Raw genomic sequence first — 3,994 nt, forward strand, 5'->3', positions numbered from 1 at the left:
GTACGGTTATGATATGGATGCCTCGACATTGTGCTAAAGATAATTCTTTACTTGTAAATTCAAGACTCAAAGAAAATGAGGAAAACCGAAATTGATTGTCAAGTTGGTTTGAAGAACCTCACAGTGGTGGAACTTCACTAAGAGGATTCAAATTATAAAGAATCCAACAAGATTCAACATCTACTAAACACATAAAAAATAATTTTAACCTTTTTATATACAGTTTAATTATCTAGAGAAGGGAACTCGGATGAACCCTTTTGCACCCCCTAGCTCCGCCCCTGGTATCGACTCTAAAAGAAGTGGCAAAAATTTAAACCAGCGCATAGTAAAAAAGGGTTATAGTGTTCATAAAGAACAACATCAGTGTGTTTAAATCTTGAACAAATAAGGTAGACTACATGAATCTTCTTTATTCATAATTTGTAATTATTAACATATTGTATGGAGGACCGTCGATCTTTTGTTATTTTTATGTTATGTTGATAAAGAGAGCAAAACAAGGTACCCATCACCCAATACATTTTTGCAAATCAGGAAAGAAACCATAATTGACATATGGCTTAATTAGTAGGGTATCGTTTGCTGAAAGAGAGTCCTCAAGTATAGGTTTGGTGTCTTGAGGGTCACGCAACACAAAGTGCTGAAAGGAAATACTAGTACATAATCTACTGCTCCAAAAAGAAGTCCCCTGATAAGACTTTGAATAAGCATCTCTTCTTTTGGTGGTCTCCACTTATTTTTATATTACTGTGTTTCATGAACATATATGCACATAGGCTCTCAAACTTGTTGATAGACAGACACACGTATTCTTTGAGATATTACTCAGAGTAATATTAGCCTGTTTTAAGTTGCATAACAAGAGTGCGAGTGTGGTCTTTAGTTCCTATGATCCAGAGAGCAAGTCAACTGTTCTATGCGACCTCTCAATCTGTCAACTTTCTTCACTTCCAGCCCCATGAGTTTATTGCAACAATTTGATCCATGTTCCCTGTCATCAATAGAAGAAGATCTATTGATTAAGAAGATTCTCCAAACCCATGATCCTGATCCTGATCCTGATGGTCGTGAGCTAGATTCTAGTCAATTGCTTCTTGTCATTGAGAGCACCATGCATTTCATCTCACCTAAGGTTATTCAATCTTGTCTTGTCTATGTTATATTTCCTTGGTTCCATATGCTAAATCATATTATACTGCTGTCCCAACAATATTGCAAAAGCAGTTAGTTGTAATTATGAGTTTCTATTCCTGTATTTATGTATTCGTAGAGGTATCATGGTAAACACATGGATTTATCAATTGTTTGGTGATCATAGTATACTGTAGCATGACAACCTCAGAATTGTATTCTTTCAGTTCTCTTATCCTCGAAGCGATTGTATAAATTCATGGAATTTCGAAGTGTTTGGATTAGAAGGAAAGCTTGGATACACCGTTAATAAGATCTCGCATAGGGTAAGTAGTGCTTTCCCTCTGTTTCACAATCATAGATCTTTAAGCCGATCATTCATGGATCTAAATACAATAATTTGGTTATCGTAGATTCTGTGCAAATGCTATGAGGATGGAGACTTACATGAAGAAACTATGATGTTGTTTGAAACTTTAGGCCCTTTCAAATGGGATGCTAAAGTAGTTTTAACACTTGCAGCATTGGTGACAAAATATGGCGAGTTTTGGCTCATAATGCAGCTAGTCCATCACAACTCTCTGGCAGCTTTAACTGCAGCACTAAAGCAAATGCCTCGAGAGTTAAACATGTTAAATATACAATTTAAAGCTTTGAACTTGTTGTTCGATACTATGATAGAGGCAGCAAATCTTGTCCTCGAGTTTGAAGGCTTGCCTTTGCAACAACAACTTTTGGATGATGAGGCAATTGTTGTTACAAAGTCAAAGATGTACATAACAATCTACTGGATTTTAAGAAGCTCAATATCATGCGCTCCTCTCATCGCAGATTTCAGGACCATGAAACATAACCAAGTGCATGTTTTTTCCCTTCATTTACTTATTCAGTATATAATACTTATCTCATATTCTGGAAGTTTCTTTTCTCTTCACCAGTAAAATAAATTGACGTGAAAAAAATCCGAACTCCAGGCATTCAAATTCAACAACCATTGCAGCATGGACTGTATTCAGCTTGGTATACAAGTTAAGTGGCTTATGCAATGACCTCAGAGAGAAATTACATATGTGCCATATGCAAATAGGTGATTGTCTTTCTATGAGCTTTTATTATCAAATTTTTTTTATTCGACTATAAATTGAAATTCTTTTGTTGCTCTCAGATAGAAAGTTTCCTGAAAAGATACGCGATCTTTTTAAACTCTCCCATTGTCACAATCAAGAGGTGCTTCATGTGTTATTCTCATCGACAAATGACTTACCATTGAAAGATAGTTCACGAGAAAAGGTACTCTTCTTCGCAAAATTTAATTAATTTGTTATTAATATGTAAGACGGAAATCAATAGTCTGATCTATGCCACAGAATAGTTTGATGAGTCAATTCTAAATAATTATTAATAACTAGAAACTTGTTTGTCTTCAACAGTATTTTGGCATCCAAGAACTGGAAAACAAGGTGGTCATACTCTTGATCTCAAAGCCAGAACTCATTGCCGTGGAGAAAATATTTTATCTAGTGCATCAAATGCATGATCATCCCTTACATAAAAAATTTGGAGCAAGCTATGCAGTTATATGGGTCCCAATTCCATCTTCACACACCTGGAATTTGAGTGATGAGATGAATTTCAATTTTCTGTCAAATTCATTGCCCTGGTTCTCAATCCGAGACCCGTGGTTACTGCATTCAGCTGTTATAAACTTTATTAGAAAAGAATGGAGCTATAAAGAGGAACCCCTAATGGTGGTATTAAGCACTGATGGTGTTGTCACAAACTTAAATGCTATTGATATGGTATGGCTATGGGGGGCCAAAGCATTTCCTTTTTCAGCCTCAAGAGAAAAAGAGCTGTGGGAACAAGAAAACAGGATCTTGCAACTTTTAATTGATGGAATTGATCCTTTATTGACCAATTTGGTAAGCTTCTTATATGTTGCTTTCTGCCCTTTAACAAATAGTAATTTAATTAAGGCTTTGTAAAAGCTTTACTTAATTACCCCACTTGTGCTTTTAGTTCTTAATCAACAGAAGATATATTTTTTTAATGTCAGGTAGATGAAGGCAAACATATTTGCTTTTATGGAAGTGACAAGATTAGTTGGATCAGAGACTTTAACAACACATTACAGAAAATAAAAAATAGCATGGGAATTCAGCTTGAAGCTATTTATGTTGGCTATAGAAATCCACATAATAAAGATGTTGGGAATATTTTAGGCATCTGCATCGAAGAAAATTCGAGTATTTTCCTATCTACGGCGAAGATGAAGTTGTTCTGGCTTAGACTGGAGAGCATAAAAAATTCAGTTGCTAGACTAGATCAGGCAGCTCACTATAACAGCATCATACAACCGTTACTCGATGCTTGTGAAACGTCGACTGATTGGATGATAATTGGAAAAGGATCATCAACTGATATAATAATCCTCAAGGGGAGACAAGTCCAAGAATGCTTAAATCTTGTTCCAGAATGGGCAGAAAATGTGGCGAAATTGGGGTTATTTGGTGCTATTCGATGTGCTATGGAATCTCCTCTGCCTGTTAAACCCTGCTATCACAATGAGATCCTTCAATCTGAAGAAGGATTGACTGAAGAATTTGTATTTTGCTCCCGCTGTAAGCGTCCTGTGGAAAAGTTTGTTGTCTATCAGTGTAATGTAACAGAGTCAGCACAAGAAGATTGATTAGCTTTTGAAATAATATATGGTTTTCATAGAGAGGTAAATAGGCATTCTGATGAGTGATCAGCACTATCACCTTTAACATCAAGTGTAATGCAGTACCATGCATGTTTTGTATTTCTGATGATATTGTTACACGAGGGATTTTTTATATATCTAAATTAAATCCAAGAA

At 35.6% G+C, this 3,994-nt stretch overlaps 1 protein-coding gene across 1 annotated transcript; it reads left to right on the forward strand.

Moving 5' to 3' along the window:
• The first annotated feature begins 794 nt into the window (after nucleotides 1–794).
• Nucleotides 795–3,994, forward strand: LOC107778377 (protein SIEVE ELEMENT OCCLUSION C). Its single transcript, XM_075241353.1, has 7 exons — nucleotides 795–1,135; nucleotides 1,362–1,460; nucleotides 1,548–1,993; nucleotides 2,109–2,221; nucleotides 2,300–2,424; nucleotides 2,565–3,056; nucleotides 3,191–3,994. Exons 1-7 carry the CDS (start codon nucleotides 920–922, stop codon nucleotides 3,821–3,823), a joined length of 2,124 nt encoding a protein of 707 aa, XP_075097454.1. The 5' UTR covers nucleotides 795–919; the 3' UTR covers nucleotides 3,824–3,994.

The sequence above is a fragment of the Nicotiana tabacum genome, chromosome 20, assembly GCF_000715075.1.
Source record: "Nicotiana tabacum cultivar K326 chromosome 20, ASM71507v2, whole genome shotgun sequence".
Lineage (NCBI taxonomy): Eukaryota > Viridiplantae > Streptophyta > Magnoliopsida > Solanales > Solanaceae > Nicotiana > Nicotiana tabacum.

Coding starts and splice junctions, on each gene's coding strand:
- LOC107778377 (XM_075241353.1), top strand. CDS start 920: ATGCGACCTCTCAATCTGTCAACTTTCTTCACTTCCAGCCCCATGAGT. Junction 1,136..1,361: donor TGCATTTCATCTCACCTAAG/GTTATTCAATCT, acceptor GTATTCTTTCAG/TTCTCTTATCCTCGAAGCGA. Junction 2,222..2,299: donor TATGTGCCATATGCAAATAG/GTGATTGTCTTT, acceptor TGTTGCTCTCAG/ATAGAAAGTTTCCTGAAAAG.